Here is a 21952-nt window from a genome sequence, read left to right as displayed (position 1 = left end):
GAGCAGGCAATGGATGTTTCCGCTTTGGAAGAAAAATCATGCATTTCCACTTACTGCAATTCTAGATCTCCCCGCCTTGCATCCCTGGAGATAGCAAGCAGCTTATTACACACGTGTGTCTGCTGATGGCAAAGCAGAGAGGAAAGAAAGAAATCCAGTGTTTCAGGTGTTGCTGCAGCTAATGGTTGTCAGTCATAGATTCTAGTGAAAGGTGCAGCAGAAATATTTAAGGCATAACAGAATTTCTACTATTTCAGTTGGGATTGTGCTGGTACATCAGGGACTTCATCCTGCAACAAAACACGCCACATTTCTGGAACAAATTTTGCTGTTGGGAGGAGAAGAGCAATGAAATTAGTCTTTGTTTCTGTGTTACCCATTAGTCTTTCTGCCTTTTTTGTGCCCCTAGGATTATCCTTCCCTAGCACTTCTTGGGGAGAAACTCGCTGAAAACAACATCCACCTGATTTTCGCTGTTACGAAAAGTCATTACGTCCTGTACAAGGTAAGCGCTGCTGAGCCGCTCGGGCTGGGGGGAGATTTAAATGCCTCTGGAAAGCATCTGCCTGCTGGCACCGCGGAGCAATGCGTGTGTGCAGCCGCAAGCGTGCGTGTGTGCAGCCGCAAGCGTGCGTGTGTGCAGCCGCAAGAGCGCATGCGCGTGGCCACGTGCTGCCCGCGGGGCTGGCAGGGGCAGGCAGATGCAGGCAGGCGAGGCTCAGCCCTCCGTCCCTTCCCGGGAGTCCTTTCAGTGAAAAGCACTAAAGCTCCTTAGGACAAAGAGATATATATGTTAGCGAGCATGCGAAGACCTAAAATAGACTCCAGCTTAATCTTGATGTTCGGATGGCTGCCAGCTGTGCAGCGTGCGAGAGAGCAAGAAACCTGTTCAACCCATTCTGCGGTGACTTAATCCCATTACCTAATCGCGCGCAGTGTTTCTGCCCAGCTGTGTTTTTCCACCACGGAGTCCAGGGCCCTGACGTGCCACATATAGTTTGAACTCCCTCGCCATCCCCTCTCCCCTCCGAAAGGAAAAGGTGACCTGAGCCGCAAGGGCCAGCCTGCGTCTGGAGCTGCCCCACAGGGTTTCGTTCCTCTGCGGATGCAGGGGAGGTGTTTCAGGCGGGGCTGCTTTTGGAAACCTCTGCTCTGGCTCTCGAGGCTCGAGCAAAAACAACAAGCAGCTGCGTTGCTACCGTCGAGATGCTGCTGCCTGCCCGTGGAGAGCGGGAGGGCTGAGCTCATTCTCCACCCCCTCTCCCGGGGATGCTCGCAGGTCGTGAGGCGAGATGGGGCAGCCGCAGCTCCCTCCCCGCGGTGCCGGCTCTCGCGAGTGCACGGTGGCTGGGTCTTGCCCCCTCCGGCAGCAGAACCCGGCTCTGTTAGTCCCCGTCCCGTGGCCACGAGCTTTGCTTGGCATTCAACGTGCCCTGTTAGCAATGCTTTGCTTTCAAAAGGTCCACGTTAACGGGAGCCAAACTGTTCCGTGTACACCACTGGATGATGGTGCAGGGTGCGTGGCCGGTGTCCCTGGCAGGGGGTCGGTCCCTCCTCACGCTCTGCTTTCCTTTCTGCATCTCCCCATTTTCTTTCATTTTCTTTTTTTCCCCCAAGAACTTTACCGCCTTAATTCCTGGGACGACAGTGGAGATTTTGCACAAAGACTCCAAGAATATCATCGAGCTGATCGTCAAGGCCTACAACGTAAGTGCATTTTAATACCGCAGCTGCTGTCGTGCAAAGTGCCAAGAGCTCAGCCAGCTCGCCTCTCCCCAGCGTGCTCCACCCGGCTTGGCCGCCTCCCTCCCTGGTCCTCCGTACGCTGCCGGAGCTGGGGCATCTACCCTGGGAAGGGAAACAAGGCGTGTGAGGTGGAGAAGGAGCACAGGGATACCCAAGGAAGCCTGCAGCACAGCAGAGATTTCACCCCATGGCTCTCGTATGCAGAATTACCCTCCAAATACAGCCCTGATCTAAAACAACTCTCAGAGCACCCTACCAGTAGGTAAAATAGATTATTTCTTTGCTATCTGGTGTTCAGAGGCCTCCCGAGGATGTGACCAGGCTCCAGCTAAGGTCACATCCTTGCCTTGGTCTTCATGCAGCACCAGTTGGTCCTCAGCACCCATGAGCATCACCATGTCTCTTAGGTCCCAAAGGAGCCCTGCCTATGTGGCATTGCCAGGGCAGCCTGCCCTGCCACAGTGGGGCCCATGGAGGACGGCAAAGGACCTGCAGTTGTGCTGCTGACCTGATGTTGTCCATCTCCATGGAGATCAGGGGAGCAGATCAATTAGAAGCAGCTAAATTGCATGTTCGTTGGGTAGTTAGTTGTCAACATTTCTGTTGACTTCTCCCTGAATTCTTATGGGTTGGCTCTTCGTGCTTCTGGAAGGCTATTGCTGTTTTGGTGCTGGCCATGGAGATCTGACTCCATCACGGGTCAGCCTTCAGGTAGGGTCCTTCATGCATGGGACCTGTGAACACAGCTTTCGATGGCTGCAAGCTCTTCTTAGTACTATGCTCATTAGAGCAAGGGAGCGAGGAAGGACTTCTTTGGAGGAGTTCACACATCCAGAGGTCATGCAGGATTGTGCTGTGCTTTGCATGACCTGTAACATTCATCTTTCCTTCGCCACCAGCTCCCTGCAGTTAAAGCAGCCTTTGGTTTAAGCAGCATTTGGTTATGCCCTTGGGAAGAGTGCTGCCCAAAGCTTCACCCTTTGAGGAAAGGCAATGAGCAGCTAATGCTGCTAACGAGGCCCTGGACATACTGCAAAACAAAAGCCCAGTTGTCCCAGTTTGTCCCCTTGAGGAAAGAGGGTCTTGTGGCTGAGATGCTTGGCTGGGGAGAAAGAAATGAATGTTCAGTCCACGTTGACTTTGCATGTGGTCTCAGCGCTATCATGTGAAAACCTCCTTTTGCCTCAGCTTCCCAGCTGTAACATGCGTCTGTGCCTCCATTTCACCACCCCTCAAGCCTTTGTGGATAGATACAAGCTGATGAAAACCATTGGGGACCTGATGCCCCCACCTCTTCTCCCTCCTCTTTCTCCTCTTTGCTTGTGAGCTTTCCAGTGTATCTGGCTGGAAACCACTAGGATGCTGAGATCACGGTGCCCCACGGAAGGAGCTGTGGGGGATGATCTGCTGCTGGGACTGGGTCTGGTTTCTTGCCTGTTCAGCTGGGTGGTGGGTGCGGGCTGGGACCCCCGGGCATGCTGCCGGGAGCTGGCAGCTCCTGCCTGTGCTGCGGGCATGGGAAACCTGGCACCCACCCAGCCTGTCTCCTCTTGGTAGCTTTGTTTTTTTCCTGAAATGAAGGAGGAAGTTCTCACTGAGGGAGAAGGCTAAAGTTTCTGTTTCCTAAGTGGGAGTGAACCTTTTTTAATTCCTTACAGAAAGAAAACTCTGTGCTTAGAGAAACACATCACCTGTGACAGGGACCTTCTCCTCCTGTGGGATGGCAGTGGTTGGTGCTGTGGGTCTGGGCACTGCCTCTCCCCTTCAGTGCTTCAGCTGTCTCTGGTCCTCTCTTGTCTGCCTCCCTCCACTAATGCGTACATCAGACTTGCTCAGGGCTTACGTTACCCCAAGATCCCTTTCCCCCTTCTCTTCATCTTCCATCTCCCTTTTTCTTCTGCCCAGCGTGCTGTCACCTCTCCCTCATCCGGCAGGGCCTGAAGCAAAAGAGAAGGGGGACTGCTTTTTTCTCTGCCCCCACTAAGAAAAAAACCCTTCCCCCAAATCTCAACACGTCTGGGAGGTGGAAAGGCTCCTGGGGGGCTGTGCCTCGTAGTAGCTAGTTTTGGACCAAAGGGAGCAAATGGGACACCGGTTTAGAAACTGCTTTTCTAAACCCAAGCCAGGCAGGTCTCGGATGTGTTTCTCGTTACACTACTGATGGGTTTCCCATGGCGGGTGGCCTTCACATCAGCCATCCCTGGAGCTGCTGCCAGTTCAGGATTTCCTTGTTTTTACACTGAAATGATCCAGTCTTGGCATTTCCCCCGGGCTACAGCAAACAGCTTTATTTCAGGCAGAGACATTGCTCCATCTCAGGGCCGGGTCCTTCCTCTAGGTCTCTCCAGTGTCCTCCACTTGTCCTTGAAGGCACAGCAGGCTTAGGGGCCACCAAACAACACAGCAGCAAAATCTGCAGTTGCCCTTAGCGGTGGCTGTGGTGCTGTGAGAAGGTATTGCTGTGTAATGGTGCAAAGTGGCTAATAATAATAGCATTACAATTAAGCTAATAGCATTACTATATAGGGCTAATAAGAGACCTTGGCATCTCTAGAAGAACATTGGAAGGGCCCATGCAAGGTCACAGCAAGGGTTGGCCTGGTGTCCTGTCTTCTGCCATGACCCAGATGAGATGCTCTGGGCAGGAAGATGAGAGGGCATCATCAGTGTGACAGCTAATTCCTATGGGATAATTTTGGGCAGAGCAGTATGTTCAGCTTTACCAACGTGCATGGCATTGAGCCTGCAGGTGATGGATGCTCTGTATGGTCCAAATTGCCACCCCACGAATGGCTCCTCCATTACAGCAGAGAGATGGGAAATTATTCCTTTCTCTCCTCAAGGGCTGTTTAGCTTCACCTAGCCAAAACTCATTTATTTGCTGCCTGTTCCCAAAAGTGTTAGCTCTTTGCTGGCGTGTGAACCATGGTTTTGTTATCACATGTACTGGTAAGAGGTCTGAATTAGCACTTTTCCTTAATCTGGCCACATTGTTAAGGACAAGGGGTAGAGGGATGGAGCTGCAAGCTGGCTTTGGAAAATAAAACTATTTGTACAAAAAAGCTCCATTTTGAAAACCTTTGTGGTTTTTGGACACCACTCATAAAAAAATCAGTTCCAGCTATTGGAAGAATTAAACAAAACAACCTCATTCCGAGTTAATACTTATAAAATTCGTTTTGTTTTGACTTAAAAAGTCTGTGCGTGCAGCAGGGCAGAGAGATGAGAAGCAGAAGAAAAGGGGTAGGAGCATACCAAAACCTCGCTGATGGAAAACGTTTTTCACTTTGAAAAGTTTCACAAAGAAAGAGATTTTTCATTTATTTTTTTCCCATGGTGGTGTTTCCAGCGGATGCATCTGAAAGAGTACTTTTTGTTTGCCATTTTCTCCTAAGAGGGAAAATGTATTTTTGTGACCAGGTGAAATCAAGAAAGCAGGACAGAGTTAGTGCAGTTTTATGCCTTCTCTATGCTGTATGACAGACATCACAGGATGACTGCCAGTGGAGAATCAGACTTTGTGCTTTCCTAAGGGGCTGGTTTATGGGGAGGAGGAGGTGCAGATGTGCACACCAGGCTCTGACCTTCAGCTCAGAGATGCTCCATTTGTGCTCGAGAACGTTTTCTTCTTTCTTTTTCTTGTGCATCTGTATGTTTTCAATGCTGGCTACAGTGGTCATCACAGCTGTCCTAGAGGGCATAAGCCACCCACAGGGGTTGTAGGCAACTAGACTCCCCATGAGTCTAGTTGGATTCATCAGAAGTCTCCTGGGCTGGTTAAGTCAAACCCAAATGTCAATGTGTGTGCAAGGGTGATTTTTTTTTCATATAGGTGCAGAGATGTCCTAGCCACCCTCTGGAAACACCAGAAGAGACTAAAGCAGAAGAAACCCGTCTGCCTTTGGGAACCTGACGGTTTGCTTTCCCATTGTGTTTCTAGAGTATTCGGTCCAAGGTGGAGCTTACAGTCTGGGACAGCCCTGAGGACATTGGCTTGACCTTCACTGCCACGTGCCAGGATGGGTTGTCCTATCCTGGGCTCAGGAAGTGTGGGGATCTCAAAATAGGAGATACGGTGAGTCTGCCTTTCAATTTGTCCCCTGGAGAGGCTGTTTCAGCCTCCGTGCAGACGCTTACCACTCAATGAGTGGTCCTGGGCAATAAAATACAGCTTTGCTTATCTTCCTCTGCTCTCCTCACGCCATGCCATGTCAATAAAGCCACGGAGAGTGGCTTTGCTAGAATTGGCTCTGGGTGGTATAGATCAGCCCAAGGTCAGCTGTGAGGAAAGAGGGAATACAGGCATCTTGTCTACAGCACCCTTAGCCAAAAGGTCTTGATCAGGCAGCAGGACGCAATAGTCAAGAATGGGCTCTTTTTTCCTGTAATCCCAGATATTCACGTCATGCTCTCACCTGTGAAATTTTTATTTCTGTGGTCTGCTGGTCTTTTCCTGGTCCATTAAATATTCAAGGTTTTCTTGTTATTGTTTGAGAATCCTGGCTTGTATTGGCATCCTGGCTTGTATCAGAAATAGTGTGGCCAGCAGGACTAGGGAAGTGATTGTCCCCCTGTACTCGGCACTGGTGAGGCCGCACCTCGAGTCCTGTGTTCAGTTTTGGGCCCCTCACTGCAGCAAAGACCTTAAGGTGCTGAAGTGCATCCAAAGAAGAGCAATGAAGCTGGTGAAGGTTCTGGAGCACCAGTCTTATGAGGAGCAGCTGAGGGAACTGGAGTTGTTTAGCCTGGAGAAAAGGAGGCTGAGGGGAGACCTTATCGCTCTCTACAACTACCTGAAAGGGGGGTGTAGCGAGGTGGGTGCTGGTCTCTGTTCCCCAGTGTAACAAGTGATAGAACAAGAGGAAACAGCCTCAAGTTGCGCCAGGGGAGGTTTAGATTGGATATCAGGAAAAATTTCTTCATCGGAAGGGTTGTCAGGCATTGGAACAGGCTGCCCAGGGAAGTGGTTGCATCACCATCCCTGGAGGTATTTAAAAGATGTGTAGCTGTGGCACTTAGGGACATGGTTTAGTGGTGGACTTGGCAGTGTTAGCTTAACGGTTGGACTTGATGATCTTAAGGGTCTTTTCCAACCTAAATGATTCTATGAGTCTAATCTAAACCTGGCTTTCCTGGAGTGAAGAGGTCATGGTTAACTTCGGAGGTATTGCCAAAAAAGACAGAGTGCCCAGAAAGGCAGCAACCCTCCTCTCGTGTGTTCAGTCCCTAGGGTTATTGGATGGCAGCACAGGCTAAAAATATAGTTTGCCCCTTAATGTTAACAGTATACACAGCATAATCCATCCTGTGCTTTTTTATAAAAAACCAGAGAAGCTAAGCTTTGCTTGTTTAAATTGAATACTGATGCAGATCAATGAGTTGCTGGGCTGTGGTGCTGGGGCAAGAGGGCTCAGACCAGCAGGGAACCCGCTCCCCTCCTCCAGGCTTTTGCTGTTTGCAAGGACGTGGGTGCAGGTTCGTTAGCAGCCTGGTTGCCTTATTTGAGAAGAGTGACTCTGCAAACATACCAGAGCTCTAAGCGCCGAGGCATATAAAAATAGTTTGAAAGAGTCAACAGTAGCTGGATTTTTATCACGCCAAATAAGGATCATGCAAAGTGTTAAAAAGGGAGGTGGCCTCTTCTTTTTTAGCTGACTTTACTGGATCTCTGATGGACGGGTAAAAGCAATCCCTGTAGCTAGGCATGTGCCCTCCTTGTTCCCACAGCGAAGCCTGAGCCCCTGACGCAGCAGAGTTAATCTGGTGGTTGATCCTGGGCTCCCGGCTTTGGCATGAGCAGGGGGGTTGCCCCAGCTGCCGCAGCTTGTGCCGTAAAGGGGTTTGGCAGCAGGTGCAGCAGGGAGCCAGCACTGGTACCTCTCCCGTTTTAGGTGCACCCGAGTATCGAGGTGCCTGCAGAGGCAGACATGCCACAGGATCGTGGGGTCCCGTCCCTCCATCCCCTCTTGTTCAGCTGCTCTCTGCTCCATTGCTTCCACATGGATCAAGATTTGACTCCTGCTAAGAAAGTGTCCCCAAAGAGGATAACGCTGGCACTGGGTCCTCCTAATCTGCCAGGGTTTAGTCCTGGGGCCCTGGCTGTCAGAGGGTGAATGGGAGCAGGATTACCCTGATCCCTTTAGCTTGCTTTCTGATCTCCTTCTCCTCTGTAATTTGAGCTCGTTGCCTAATTGCTTCAGGCTTTGGGAATGGGAGGGGGTCAAGGGAGGTTTCCTGGGGGTGCAGCTCTCCCGGCTGGGGGTGGCTGCTATGCTGCCGTCTGCACGTCGCCCCTCGGCATGTGGGATGGCGCAGGCAGTAAGAGCTCGAGGTCACCCCAGATGTCTCCAGAGAAAAATCATTCCCTCCTGATGTCTAGGAAAGGGGCTCGTTTCCTTGGAATAAGGTTAATCCTCTTTGCTAACCAGTGGCTCCGGGCAGTGCTGGCTGGACCAAGACCCCCATCGAACAGCAGGATTAAATTAGGGGCCATTCAAGCGGCCATAGGACGGTCTTGGTTTTCCCGAGGAGAAAATCCCTGACACTGGATTGTAGCAACAGAAAATGAATAGGGGGGTGATGTATAACCATGTGATGATGTATAACCCTTCTTAAGTGTCCTGGTTTCAGCTGGGATAGAGTTAGTTTTCTTTCTAGTAGCTGGTATAGTGTTATGTTTTAGGTTCAGTATGAGAAGAGTGTTGATAACATACTGATGTTTTCAGTTGTTGCTAAGCCGTGTTTAGACTAAGGCAAAGATTTTTCAGCTTCTCATGCCCAGCCAGCGAGAAGGCCGGAGGGGCACAAGAAGTTGGGAGGGGACACAGCCAGGGCAGCTGCCCCAAACTGGCCAAAGGGCTGTTCCAGACCATGTGATGTCATGTCCAGTATATAAACTGGGGGGAGTTGGCTGGGATTGCTGACCGATGCCCAGTTAGCTCCCAGCAGCAAGTGGTGAGCAATTGCATTGTGCATCACTTGTATATTCCAATTCTTTCATTATTATTGTCATTTTATTATTGTTGTTATTATCATTATTAGTTTCTTCCTTTCTGTTCTACCAAACTGTTAACCCGTGAGTTTTAGGTTTTTTCCGATTTGCTCCCCCATCCTACTGGGTGGGAGGGGGAGTGAGTGAGCGGCTGTGTGGTGCTTAGTTACCGTCTGGGGTTAAACCACGACATGAAGCCAGTCTTAATAGAAGCATCCATCAAAGTGGCCAGTTAGCAGCGTGCTGAAAGCTTGGGACTGTGTGACTGATGCACATCTCTATTTGCAGATCGGGATTCCCATAAAACCTTCTAAATCTGTGACCTTGTAGTCACCTTGGGCCCTTGTGCTGCGTTTGTTAGATCCTTGGTAGTGCTTGGATTCAACAGAGTTTATTATTTTTAACGGCGTGAATACCGGCCTCTTTGGTAGAGTTTTGCCCTGTTTATTTCATGGGAACAGGCAGGTTCCTTCCCGCTTCACAGAAACCAATGGTCCCTGATGGGGAAAATTACTGCTAACCGCTGACAGAAGAGTTTTAAAGCGTTAAGGATGCCGAACGCCTCTTGGAACGGGCAGATGTTGGTGCACTGAGCTGCAGATGCCCTTGCTAGACGTGCAATTGTTTGGGGTTTTTTTGCACACCTGGGAGCGAAGCTCAACGCGGTGAGCGTGGCCCCGCTCCGGGGAATTGCTCCATGGCTTTTCCTCAGGACACTTGCCCTTCCCTCCTGCCTTGCCTCCCAGGACACCCTTGATGGCCATGTTGGGGCCGTGCGTGTTAACTTACATCTCAACCTGCCCCCCCCCCCAGGTTTCCTTCGAGGTGTCGGTGGAGGCGCGGAGCTGCCCCGCCGAGGACACTTCCCACGCCTTCACCATCAAGCCCGCCGGCTTTCGGGACACGCTGGAGGTGGCGGTGACCTACAACTGCCTCTGCGGCTGCACCGGCCGCGCCGCGCCGGCCAGCGGCAAGTGCAGCGGCAACGGGACCTATGCCTGCGGGCTGTGCGAGTGCGACGCCGGCTACCTGGGGGCCAGGTGCGAGTGCGAGGAGGGTGCCAGCGGGGACATGCACCACGCCATGTGCCGGGAGGCGGAGGGCAAACCCCTCTGCAGCGGGAGAGGGGAGTGCAGCTGCAACCAGTGCCTCTGCTACGAGAGCGAGTTTGGAAACATCTACGGGCCCTTCTGCGAGTGCGACGACTTCTCCTGCGCCAGGTACAAGGGAGTCCTCTGCTCAGGTAGGAGCCTTTCGTCCCTCGCACCCTCCGCTTTGCGGGCGTGGGGAATCCGCCCCGAAACGGGGAAGGCTGCTGGGCTGGTGCGTGCAGGGTGTGCGAGGGGCTGCGCCTGCCCCGCCTGCCCAAATCTGTCCTCTTTCTGGCAGGATCTGTGCTCCCTTTCTTTTCTTTATGGAAAAAAGGAAGGAGACGTTTAAGTGCATCCACACTAATGAGCAAAAATGCGTTAACCCCATCAGAACCGAGTTTCCGGCATTAGAGTGAAAGGCGCTCTCCTTGCAGGCTTCTCCTCTGCCCGGGTCCTACAGAGATGTACAGTCTTGGCGTTGGTGTCGTGATTTTGACACAACCACACACATCTTTTGCACACTGAAGTATATCCCTAGGAAAGAGTATACCAGCGCAGGCTTGAATCCTCTGAAGCTTTTTGGTGTCTTCTTCCGTTGGATTTCTTTTACATGTGCCATCCTTCCCTGCGTAGGCAGAAACAGTCTTTTTTTAAAGATCAAGCATTTGAAGTAATCCTCTGGTGCAACGCAGGTGAAAGGAAAGGTTGTGTTTCAGTCTGTTACTTATTAGAGAAGATCTGTGTTAAAGATTCCTAAAGGTATTTCAGGTATAGATTTTCCTGCCCACTGGGAAAACAAGTCATTCACTGAGAAAGATGTAGCCAGCCAGCTTTGCTTAAGTGAAGGTAGAGGAGTTATTTAGCTGTGTTTGCTAGACTGGCTTTAATTCCTTGTCAGTCCAAGGTCACATAATTTACCTTGCACATAATTGCCTGGATTAGCCCTCGGACATAATTCCCTCAGTTGGAGCTGAGCAAAAGGTTATTCTTTAAAATTTGCCTCCTTTCAAGCAAGTAAAATATTTCCTTGACTAAAAATCTTGGGCAAAATTTCCAAATCAAGTGTAAGCTTGGAAAAATAGCTGGGTTTCACATTTTCTCCAGTGAAGTGGTGGGGTTTTTTTCCCCCACTGTTTATCTTGCCCTGTATGTTTCTGAGCTGGGCAGTAAGTGATGGGGCACCTTTTGGTTGCGAGTTTCTGGCTGTTTGAGACGGTCACGATGTTAAGTGAGTAGAGGATGTTCACACTTGTTTTCCTGTAGACTGGCTAGTGATGTTTTGGCACTGCTGAAGATGAGGCAGGCTATACCCCGGTTTTTGGCTTTGCCTTGGGGGTCCCTGCTGCAGAGCAGTGAGAAAGGCCAGTACCACCTTCCACAGTGACTGCCCCGGACCGGGGGTCTGGGGCTCTCCCTGCTGATGCAGGAGCCGAAAGAAGGGTCAGCAAGCAGGAAAAAGGTATTTGAAAGTAGATGGGGGCAAAAATAAACTCAACTGTGAAGTAATTAAGAGCAGTACTGCCTGGGGGTTCTCCCTATGACCATATTGCTTTGATAGCATCATCCCACCCAAAAGGAGTATATTTAATAGCAAGCAGGGCAGCGATACTATAAACAGAGGTTGGAATTTACTGGTGTAGCAGTTGGTACTCCAAGAGAAGGACACTCCTTTGCTCAAATTTCCTTTTCATCAGGAGAGCCAGAGCTTTGCCACTCTGCAGGAAAGCAAGTTATGTGTCTTCTATTGCACCTGCTTTCTTCTGTTTCTGTGGAGGGCTTCTGGTGCTAGGAAGAGCAACATAGCTAGTTTGGGATTTTCCAGAGTTTTAAAAAGTAATTTAAAAGCCTTTTTTATAGCTATGAAAGAAAACAAAGGGTGGGCTGAGGCCAAGTGGCCTCTTTGCTCCAGGGGTGGGATGGACTCTGGCATGGCTGCGTGGGGTGGGGTGGTTCTCCCTATGCCTCCTGGCATTTCTCTTGCTGTTGGTTGGTTGGCTTTTTCTTTTTTAAATTCCAGCAGTTACAACGCTAAATCTGAGCTGTAGCAAGCAATGCCAATGACATAACATTTTAAGGTGGGTTGGTCAGCCCAAGAGGCTTGGGGCTTCACCAGCCCACCAAAAATGTCAGAGCTTGTACAGTGGGGCTGTCCCCAGAGCTGACCCTAACAACCAGCCCTTGGCTACACAAGCATCTCTGGTGGCTTCCAGCAGACAAGTGCTCTCTCCTTCCTACAAATGAGGCCTTCTTGAAAAAGACCGTATGTTTAGCTTGACACTGAACATCTCAGTTCACCAGCATGTGTAGACTTGGCAGCCAGGGGAGTTTGGGTGCAGGATGTCCCTCAGGGTGGTCATGTAGCGTCCGGTCGCTGCTTTTGATCCTGCAAGGGGAAGAAGTGACATCCTGCCCTCTCTGTGTCTTTTCCTGGGCACAGTTTGTCCCTGAAAGGCCCTGGCATCCCGGTGCCCACCACTCTTGCAGGCTGAATCCCACTGTGAGGGGAGACCCAACAGGTTTTAGCAAGTGCAGAAACCAAAAAAAAGCAGTGTGGAGGGAGCTGTCACTTTGCTGTAGATGGCTGTTGTCTCCGTCCTTGTTTGGGAGTTGCTTGGCTTGGACCCATGAGGGGAACTCATCACTGTTGTCAAGGGCTTTATTTATATTGTATGAGTCTTCTGGTAGTGTAGAAGGCACTTAATGCCTCTCAGTGTATTTCTGAGGACTGTATTTTGAACAGCTTTTTCACCCCAAAGGAACCCAACCTCACTTTTAGAATATGGGCTATGATGTCCCCCGTTAAATGCATTTACACCTGCCCAAGCTGTTGAACAAGACTGTATAATGAATCTCTAAGCGCCCATCCCTGACAGAGCAGGTGGGAAAGCAGCCAGTCCAACTCAGCCTGAGGTCTGAGGAAGCACAAGGAGGAAAGCACAGTTTTCCAAGCTGAGAAACAAAAATCCATGCATGCAAACTGCTTTGCGTGTACGTGGCCCTGCTTTTTGCATGCCTCAGCTCAGAGGCACTGTGAGCCCATCACCAACCAGCCTGGGCATTTCTTCCTTTTATGATCCGGAGCAAACCTGTCCCCATTGAGTCACTGCCATGACACAGGGCTGGGCAGCAGATTGTGCTCAGGCATCCCATATTCCCAGCGAAAGCCACAGCAGGGTTGAAACAGTCTGAAATGAACTTTAAGCTTCTCGTCTCTTGGTACCCAGTCCTTTGGCCAGCAAAAGCGTTTTCATTCTTGGGTCCATTTATAAATGTTGGCACCTCGTTTTGTCAGGGTTTGAGAGGAGAGATGACTGCAGGCAGTGCTTGCATAGAGCTCCTGTCCTTTCGTAGCCCCCCTCCCCTCCCTGGTGTGAAGTGGAGAAGCAGATTTTGGGTGGGAGAGAACCTAAAGGAGAAGCAAGAATTCAATTCCTGTTAGTGGGAAGTTTAACGTGCCTCCTGCATCTGTGAGGCAGGTGGGAAAAGGAGTCATTTATAACGTCATAAATGTTGATTCAAGTTGCATCCATCTCTTAGTCAATGCTGCTTACTCACTAATAAGTGGTGTTTGTTCTGCTGCTCCCCGAGTCCACTTAACAACTCCTAGCTGTTTCAAACCATTAATCCAGCTTCTGGAAGGGCTATCAGGGATGCCTTGCAGAAGTGTTCTTTTCCTCTGAAAGAGATGCAACCGGGTTATCCACAGCATCGTGCTCTGACAAAGCAGGCAATTGCTTCCTAAATTCCTGAATGCTTCGCTCCCGGTTTTTCTCTGGACAGAGAAGTTACCCTCTTGCATTGAGACCTCCAGCACATCGCTCTGGCCTCTGCCCTGAAATGTGGGTAGCTGTGGGAAAGGGGAAGAGAGCTCTCCCGCCTGCGGCCCAGCTCGGGAAGGGGCAGCGGGCTGCACGGCCCAGTGGCTTTTGAACCCCTTGGCTGCCTGCCAGGCAGTTTGACAAAGGAGGAAACATCTCGGCACTAATTGCATTCCTGAAGGTCCCATAAAACTAGGTGGCAAGAAGGAGGAGAGGCCCCCGTGAGGGCATCACAAGTTTGCCTCTAATGAAGAGAGACTGGCTCACCAGAGGCCAAGCTTCATTAGCTTCAGTGCTGCAGACCTATTTTTTTCTTGGAGGAGGGGATGCAGAGTAGTACAGCATCGTCTTTACTCTGGTGTCTCTAGAGAAATTTCCCCTTAACTGTCACCGCTGTTACCTGGCTCCATGCAGGTGTCGTTTGTGCGCTCTTCAGCCTGGGACTGTGGTTTTGCACAGGAACACCATTACTAAGGCATAAGTAAAGAGCACTCGCCACACTGCAAGCCATTTCTCCCCCTAAAACACAAAGGATCTTGTCCTGAAAATCCATACTGCCTCAGTACCACATAGACTGCTGATGTTGGTGCAGCTTTGTGGGATAAGGTCTTTTGTGGTTTCCCTTCTTCATTTTTTTAGAATTAGACAATAAATCAGATTTATAAACACCTTGCAATTCTAAATCAAGCCCTGCAACTTCTCTCTAGCTCTTAAGCATCTGCGAGCATCATAACTGGTTAAGATGACTAAAGATGATGGCTGGCTAAAGCATGGTGAGATGGCGATGCCTCAGAGCGCAGGAGGCAGGAGTCAGGCCTCGTTTGCTGGTACAGGGCTTCCAGTGACACAAAAAGCTCAGGTCGGCAATAAAGCATCGGGTGTCAAATTCGCAAATACATGCAAGTGCCAGAATCACTTCTGAAATGGGATTTGGGAAGTGACAGCTCATTGAAAATCTGTGGCTTGTTTCACAGAGAATAGGCAAGCTGACGTGCGATGCGGCTCCAGCTGCCCTGCGGAAACCACTTCAAAAACTGCTGAGGATGTACAAGTCCTCAGTATTTATTTCTGAATGCTTCCCTTTCTTGGTTTTATTAAATGGGGAAGCACTGTGAGGTTTTAGCCTGCACTAAGGTCCAGGGAGATAAGGCTTTTCTGTTTGTTTTAACACAGCCTCAAATTAGAAATCTCACTCCTGCTTCTGCAATTTGTGTTTGACGTTCCCTGTCCCGAGTGCTGTAACAGCGTTTAACAGCGCTGTGTTTGCAGGAGGTCTGGTGGGACGATGGCTCCGGTGCCAGCGCGGCAGTTTCTGGTTGTGCAATAGAGCCTCGCGCTCAGAGAGCAGCGCTCGGGTTTGATGGCGCCACTGCTATCTCCACGCTGGGGTTTCTGGTGGGGCCTGTTACCACAAAAATCACTGTGCCCATGGACACTTCTTATGGAAATAGGCTTTTTTCCACACTTACTTTTGTGATTATTATTCACCCACCCAGGGGTAGTGCCTGGACAGAGGATGCTGGTGTACATCTGAAGGCTCAAATGGGAGATCCAGCTTTAACGTTCTTTTCTTGTCTTAGTTCTCTTCATTCCTCATGTGTAAGCTTTTACCAGAAGCTGCTGTTAAGACAGAAATGGGTAGTAGTAGTAGTTGATTTATTAACTTCCAAGGTGCAGGTGATGGGCTGAGCGTGGTTTGGGGAGGAAGCAGAGCTTGCCTGTGCCCACTGCCTGTGGTGGTGCCAAGGAGGGGGTGGCATTAAGCAAATGTGGCCCCTGCCAGGAGGAAAGAGGGTGGCCTGCAGCAGAAAGAGGATGGGGAACGGAGCTTAAACCGCAATTTTTGTGCAACCACAATCACTGCAACATTTTCTTTTAACTCATGTCAAGTCATGTTATCTTTAGGTTTTTGATTTGGGGGATTTGGGGGATTTTGGGGGGGGGGGGGTATTTAGTTTGTGTAAAAAAGGTAAAATCTGAGCACTGCCTAGTAAAAAAGGACCTGAAGGGGAGAGACAAAAGGACCATATAAAATGTGGATGTTAAAAATAATCCTTTGGTTGTTGCTAAGTGCTTGTGCTGCCATGAGCCACGCAGCTGTGGAGGAGATGCGGCTCAGTCGCTGGGGCATCTGCCCGGCAGGTTGTTCCTCCTCCGCTCCCTGGGCTGCAGGAGGATGGGGAGCACATGTCTAGCACCATTTTTGAGGCTTATTTTGGTGACAGAGGATGCAGCGTCAGCTCTGGTCTCTGCAGTGCAACCTCATGTTGCCGGTTGCTTCATTAGTGGTCTCAGTCATTAGCAGCAGGTGGGGGGCTCATGAAGGGGCAGGCAGTGGCTGCGTGTGCTGATGGGGCTGCAGGGCATGGGAGGGGAGTTCGGGGGTGAGTTGAACCTAGTAAAGTCCTCTGAGCCGAAACCCTTTTCCTTTAGAGCAGGTTATAGGACTGCAAATGTCTCTTTTCCCCATCATGGAGCAGGGTAGGGGACAGGGAGCTAAAAACTAGCTGAGGTTGGGCTAGAAAACAAAGAAGTATGTAAGTGTCATCACACTGTGTGGGGCACAGGATGCCCATCACTCCTTGGCAGCCAACAAACCTGGTTTCAAGCATCTTGAGTTCTCCTGCCTGCAGAGCCACAGCATAGCCCAGAGGGACCTTATGGCCAGACTGAGCAGGGAGGAGATGGCACCGTGGTAACATCTCTCTTTTAAGATGTGGTCAAAAGTCACTCGGGCTGCATATTTATCCTGGAGCTTCCTAAAAGCCTTTCTCCTTGCTGTATTCCTGTTTGGCCTTGGCTTTTATCACCTGCAAAAGCTGCTCAGCAGAAGCCCTTGCCCTGAGATGCCTGCATGCCTGAGAAGAAATGCATAAACCAAAAAAAATCCTCCTGAATAAGAGGAAAAAATAAACATCTGACTTGCTGTGTCCTGTAGCACTGATGAACTGAGGGTGGAGCGCCTGTGCCTGCCATCACTGCTGTGTGGGTATGCTCTCTCCAGCTTACATCCTCCCTCCAGCTGTGAAATGTTTTGGCTCCAACAAGAACTTATACAGACTGCAAACATTTAATAAGAAACAAATCAAATGGGGGACCTCCGCTGTCCTCTTCCTTTTTTGGGGTTAAACTGTGAAGCTGGGCATGTTCCACTTACTCTCATCACGTGGATTAGTGTAAAGAAAAGTAAGGTTTAGGTCAGCTCCGTTTACTCCCATTCTGTGGGTCAGCCTTGAGAAATGTAAGGTCCAGGTCAGCTGGGGCAGGCAGGGCTGAGGGTTGTGATGGGGATTAACTGGAAGAGCAGCTAACTGAATTCACCTTCATCTCGCTTGGACCGATGCCCTTCTCACCCTGTGTACAAGCTCCCTGCAGATGCTGTTGGCCGTGTGTCCAACGTCATTTGTCTGCATGACAGCATCAGAGTCCCAAATCAGGAAAAACTCCTGGTTTGGTTTTTTTTTTCCCCAAAGCATGTTTGTATAAACCAGGTCTTTTCTGATGTCAGTTGTGGATATTCCTGCATTCCTGCTTGACCTCCTGCAGAGTGTGGGGGCTGCCATGCCATTGCAACATTCTGGGGAGGCAGACTGTGATTGCTTAAGCGGTGATTTGGAAAACGTTTCCACAGGTGGGGAAGGAACTGTGGAAGAGCCCGCTGCTGCCGTCACATGTGGGATGTCGGCTTTTAGGTCTCCCTCCAGTGACAGAAGCTCATGGCCGAGCCCTGGGGTCATCCTGGGCTGCTTCCCACTGTGCCTTCCCGAAAGGCTGGGTCTGGCCAGGCTTGGCCTGGGGGCAGCGAGTTCTGAGAGCAACACTTGAAACCTCTCAGCCGTTAATGGGGAATGTCATTGAGAAACTCTGCTCTTTACACAATGTGAAGAGGATAAGAAACCACAGGGATGCATACTGGACGTGCTTACCCGCTGCAGGCAGCCTGCGGTGCCCCATGCTTGCATCCTGCCCTGCACTGGGGTAGCACCTTCTGTGATGGGAAGCAGGGACGCCCAAGCCCCGGGCTTCCAGATAATTTGAAAGGGTGGAGAGAGACTTTGGAGCTTCGTGAGCAGCTGGCTGCTGTTATCATCCCTTTTTAGCAGCATTTGAATTTTTCTTGCGAGCAAAGGGTTCCTGAGCATCAACCACTATTATTTTGGAGGGCTGGAGCGAGGCAGGGAAATGGGGGCACTCACACCTTGTTGGTGTGTTACTGCTGACCTCTGATACCTGTCACCATGTGTTAATGAATTGCCTGTTATTTCTAACAGAGAAGCCAGGGAAGATTTTTATTTAAAACACACCCTCTACCAGTGCAGGCTTTCTGGGTCATGTGGATGGGCTTTGGCTTGGGCACAAGATCCCTCCCAGCTGTAAGTTGAGTGAGACCGGTACCCCGTAAACCACCACCTTGGAAGGGACCCGTCCTTATCGCTGTCTCGCTGGTGTCTGTGCAGCCAGCCTCCCACTCCCGACAGCTCCTTCGCTCTTTGCAGGTCTGTCTGTCTTAAGCTACCAAATTCAGCAGTGTGTCCCACGAGGTGCTGGGTGTGCTCATCTCCAGGAGCTGTGGCTCATAACCCCAGTGCAGAGAGGGGCTGAGAGCTGGGTGGGAGGTGGTTGCATCCCAAATTTCATCTTCATGAAGTCTCTATTTCTCTGGCACGCAGATACTTGGTTGCCTTTTGGAAGAGCATGGAGGTGACTCAGTGCATGTGTTTCCTCACATCTCCAGTCCTGTGAGGCTCCTGAAACCTCCCTGACGCTTCCCCACGGGGCATCATTTCCACCCTTCCCCAATCTCTCTCTTCTGCTTCCTCTTTGAATTTATTTTTTTCCCTTTAACCTGGTTTCTGTTCTCTTTCCACTTTAAACCTGAGACATGTGCTGCTCTCCTCCAAGAGCGTGTGCTTCACCGTCCTGCTCCGTGCCCGTTCAAAAGGCTGAAGATCCCAAGGGATTCAAATGGCCGCTGGGCTGGGGCAAACAGCACGGGGTGACCCTCGCCCGCTGGCTGTGACCTGCGGAAAGCATGGCCAGTGCTTGTAGCTGCGGCATGTAAAAATGCCTGGTTCCCCCTCTGATTGCTCTGCTAACGACCTCCCATGTCGCTCGGTACAGCTGCTGTTTTTCAGGTCAGAGGTGGCTGCGTTTCAGTGCAGGTGGATGGTTCTTAACTAGAATGCTCTGTGCTTGATATATATGCTTCTCTGGATTTCTTTCACGAGAAATAAATGCAGAATTAGGTATTACACCACCAGGCATTACCATTACATCGTTGCCTGTTAAATATTATTGATTATTTGGGAGTTGGACTAGGTGATCGTTATGGGTCCCTTCCAACTCGAGATACTTTATGATCTTTGCATGGATTTCTCACAGGACCACAAATGATATTTCCATTCATGTTTCTGCTCAGTGCTGTGTTTATTCTTCATCTTCCTTTGTGTTTCTGGCAGCAGGTATACCCTGCCTGCCGTACCTTGCCTGCTCCAAGGGTTTGTGTTGGTTGTTCACACTGAAACAGCAGTTGAGTTGGACTTTCTTTCCCCAGCATATCTCGTACTGCTTTGCTAGAGTTTCCATTCCTGGCACGAAAGGGCAAGGCTGCCTTTTCTTACCCTTCCTTTCCCTCTGCCCGGGCCCTCATTGCTGTCAAAGTCTTGCAGCTCTCCCCAAATCTGGCAGCAGCTCCTTGGAGGACCAACCCACACAGAGCACTGCTGTTCCTGCCTCTTTTCACTGGGGTTTCTTCTTGTCCTGGAGCGGACCTTTAGCAAGCGTTAATGCATGCTAATGAGGCATTAAATGCCAGGGCAGAATTAAAGAATAAAGAAGTGACGTCTTCGACATCTTTACGGGAGCCAGAGCCCTGTCTGAGGGTCTCTGCCCTTAAGGCAGCACAGCATGTGGGTCGCTACCGGAGGTGTCATCTTATGGTGCGTGCACGTACCCAAACCCCCCTGTCCTGCTGCAGCCCCCCCCCTCCCACAGCCAGCAACCCTGTACCTCAGAAAGTAGAAAGCTCCAAAATAAAAACAAGATGAACTTTGAAAACACAGCTCATTGCCTATTCGCTCCCCAAAGAGAGAAGATGGTCTTAGAACAAACTCGCTTAAATGCTATGCCTTTATGGCCAGTGTCCCACTGAGTTTGGCATTTGCATTTGGTCCTTCTGATGATAGTAATTAACAGAAATAGACATTTGGAAATGAATGCTTTATTTAGGGTGTAGAGACAGATGAAAGCCTCAAACCAGCAGGTGAGTGAAATTCTGGGTCTCTGCATTTCTTGTTGACATGCGCGGACAACCTGTGAATTTTGCTGTTTGGTTTAAAAAACTGAATTTAAATAATTGACCTGAAAGGGAAGCGCAGCACAGGCTATGGGTTCATTCTTTCTAGGTTTTTTTGTCTTATTTTGAATGATATTCTGACTTCTTCCAGCTTCTTTGGGAAGGGAGAAATCCGTTCCAAAACCATGGACCTTTGGTGAACTTGCACCAGATTATGTGTTTGCATCCAAACACAGAACTGGGCAAGGCTCCCACGGCACTGGATTTTGCAGAGAAAGAATCTCTCTCTGCTCCAGAGCCCACTCCTCTTAACGAGGTCCAGCTGAAAGGACATTCGGCCCACTTTGGCTTTGGCAGGGTGGGAATTAGCCTGCTTTTCATTTGAAGGATGGACCTGAACAATAGAATTTTGCCCTGGAGTTCAGGCATTTGGGATCGTGCAGCTTTGTTTTGGAGCCAAGTTTTATTTTAAGAACAAATCTGGATTTGGGGGGGGGGGGCAGTAGGAGCCGGTAGGAGCCTACTCAGGCACCAGAGCAGGAGGATGAAGCTCATTCTTCCTGGAGGCACCACACGTCGGTGGAAGGGTTGCAGCACTATGGCTTTTCTTAAGCCCTTTATCTTCATTTCATCCAACTGCGTGCTCACCATATGTCCCCTCATGTTTCTAAATCTTCCAGAGCTTTCACGGTGACAAAAGCTGAAGGCTAAATGTAGAGTTGTGTAAACAGACCTGGGCAAAGAGATGGGCCAAGAAGTATGTAAGTGGGGGAGAAGCTTCTAGTTCTAGACCCATGGGTGTTGGTGGTATCTGGGCAGTGTTGGATGAGCCAAATGGAAACTGCTCTTTGTCAAGCAGTTTTCTTTGTCAGGCTTTTTGGGGAGAAAGGAAACAAATAGGGGAGCTGCATGGAGGGGTTTTTGCAAGTGGGTCTTGTCTGTTAGGGGGCCGGGGAGCTGGCTGGAAAGAGGAGAACTGCAGTGGGAGAGGCATTGCTGTGTCCCATGGGAGACCCAATAAAAGCCTGCACGAGAAGGGGTGGAGGTCGATAGAAAAGGTCAGTGGCACAGAGCCCTTTTTGAGTTAGAGGATTGGAGGGAAACACAGGAGGGGGGAAAACCCAGAGGATTCCCCCCCACACACAGACACATCTTCCTGTCTGGCTTAAGGAATAATATGAATCCTTAGCAGTTTCTGCAGTGCCTTCCATGTCAAGTGCTTAAGGGGTGACAAAGCCAAGGACAAGCATGTGCCCAATTTGGTGGGATGGTATTTGGACCCACAACTCAAAGGGAACCAGCACACCCATCCCAATTGCCCCTGCTCAGGATGAAGCACTGCATGTCTGGGAGGATCTGGCGGCAGCCCTTGCCTCGTATCACTCCCTGCACTGGTAGCAGAGTAGGCAGCAGGACCTAAAAACTCCAATTCCCAGCTCTGGGGCTCTGTCCAAAAGGCCACGTGTGGCAGGCTTGGCTGAGGCACTAACATAAGCAAAAGTCGAGAGATTTGTGGAGTGCTGAGCTTACTTTAAAAAAAAAAAGGAAGGCATTATTTTAAGAAATGCAGCTTTAGATCTCCTTCAGGAAATGACTCCTCGCTGCCCATTTTGGCTTTCTGGTGGATCATCAGCCGTATCTCATGATTGCGTTTCTGCTCCACTTCTGTAGTGGAGAGAAGGAAAATGAGGAAAGGCTGGCCTGGGCTGCTGCAGGAAATCCGCCTGCCCCGGATCGCTTTCAGCTGCCTTCATGAGACAGCAGTTTCCAGAGCCCTGTTTTCCCTGCCCAGTTCTCATTTAACCCAGAAGTTACCAAGTGAGTGAGAAATTGGGGGGCTCAGGATTTTTTTTTTGTAATGGCAGTGCTGCAAGGTGGGGGATGCTGGCAGTAAAGTGGAGCTAGTGATGGGGCTTGTGGTACACAAGGCTGAATTAGCAGCCTGAGCATCTATTTATTCCTTCACTTCTGGTTTCATTAGCCTGCATCTCTGATGCTATTTTTGATGGTT

The 21952-nt window shown here is 50.1% G+C and overlaps 1 protein-coding gene across 1 annotated transcript in view; it reads left to right on the top strand.

The window, feature by feature from the left end:
* The window catches only part of ITGB5 (integrin subunit beta 5), a 64501-nt gene that overhangs the window by 29129 nt on the left and 13420 nt on the right, over positions 1–21952 (top strand). Inside the window, exons 7-10 of the mRNA XM_049810202.1 lie at positions 410–505; positions 1618–1707; positions 5687–5821; positions 9551–9980. Of these exons, the coding sequence (XP_049666159.1) occupies positions 410–505; positions 1618–1707; positions 5687–5821; positions 9551–9980 (751 nt within the window). The remainder of the gene's footprint in view (positions 1–409; positions 506–1617; positions 1708–5686; positions 5822–9550; positions 9981–21952) is intronic.

This window comes from Accipiter gentilis, chromosome 1 (genome assembly GCF_929443795.1).
Source record: "Accipiter gentilis chromosome 1, bAccGen1.1, whole genome shotgun sequence".
Taxonomy (NCBI): Eukaryota; Metazoa; Chordata; class Aves; order Accipitriformes; family Accipitridae; genus Astur; species Astur gentilis.
The sequence above is the reverse complement of the archived record's forward strand: the minus strand, read 5'-3'. Positions and strand labels throughout refer to the sequence as shown.